The 1086-nt window shown below is 46.9% G+C and overlaps 1 protein-coding gene across 1 annotated transcript in view; it reads left to right on the plus strand.

The window, feature by feature from the left end:
• LOC119586644 (mucin-2-like) overlaps positions 1 to 464 on the plus strand; it is a 1554-nt gene extending 1090 nt beyond the window's left edge. The window contains exon 4 of the mRNA XM_037935385.1: positions 22 to 464. Coding sequence (XP_037791313.1) covers positions 22 to 464 — 443 coding nt within the window. The remainder of the gene's footprint in view (positions 1 to 21) is intronic.
• Positions 465 to 1086: the final 622 nt, after the last annotated feature.

The raw sequence follows: 1086 nt of genomic DNA on the forward strand, positions 1-1086 counted from the left end.
GTCATCCTCCTCTCACAACAGCCGCTGCTCCCCCGCCAGCGAACCTCTACGAGTACGACCCTACGGGTCGAGAGGTTGGCGCCCACACCACGCTTTACAACCCTGACCCGGATTCCAGGGCGTACATCCACGCTCTCGGGCAGGCGCACGCCGTCCCGCTGCTTCTTCCCTTCTCGCCGCCCCATCCTGAGGGAGACGAGGCCAGGACCCACCCACCCCACAACGTCCTGCCGCCTCCCCCGAGGACCTACTACCTCTCCCAGTCCTCGCATTCCATCCCCGCCTACGCTCCCACCGCCGCCCCTGAGATCGTACGCCATCTCACGCCCACGCCCGCCCACAGGGCCAAGAGCGTGGAAATCACGCGAGGCGATGACCAGAGGCCCAGGATCTCCATCAAGGTGCCCGAACCCCATGAGGCAGACATCTACCCCGCACCGCGACCCAGACTCCGACTGCGCTGAGGGCGTCGCGTTGCGTTGTGTATTGTCTGCGTTTTCGTCTTTCATTTGATCTTTTGTCACTCCATAAATCAATTTATATCTTACCAACCATCTGCTTTACCATTTCCGTTTATTCCAAGCTCATTCACTTCACTACCTCCTTCCCTTAAATCTTCTATTTATCTCAGTTTTCTTCTCATTATTTTCCATCCGTCCAATCTTCTTTTTCTCCCTCTACCCCAGTTCTTTAACAGGTAGATTGCAATAGCTACCAGGAGGTGGAACTTCAGGTGTCATCATCATAACTCACCGAAGGCGTCTGCCCATCTCTCCTCATTTTCTGATTGTTGTAGTTTAGATTACGATAGCTGTTGTATATCGAATTTTATTCTCATTTTAGTGTATAATTTTTAAAAATGAATCTAACGTTTACGCTTTTATTAGAAAATATCAATCTAAAATTATTATGGATTTACAATATGCAAAGTATACCAAATGACTCTTTTTTATAGTATATAAATTATACAGCATATAAACATACAAATATTATGTCATTAAATTATATTGCTAAAGACAACTTTAATAGCCTTTCTCTCACCAACAGTTTGCTTTGTTCAAAATTTTTCTATTTCTTATTAAACGA

Source organism: Penaeus monodon, chromosome 21 (assembly GCF_015228065.2).
Source record: "Penaeus monodon isolate SGIC_2016 chromosome 21, NSTDA_Pmon_1, whole genome shotgun sequence".
NCBI classification, from domain to species: domain Eukaryota; kingdom Metazoa; phylum Arthropoda; class Malacostraca; order Decapoda; family Penaeidae; genus Penaeus; species Penaeus monodon.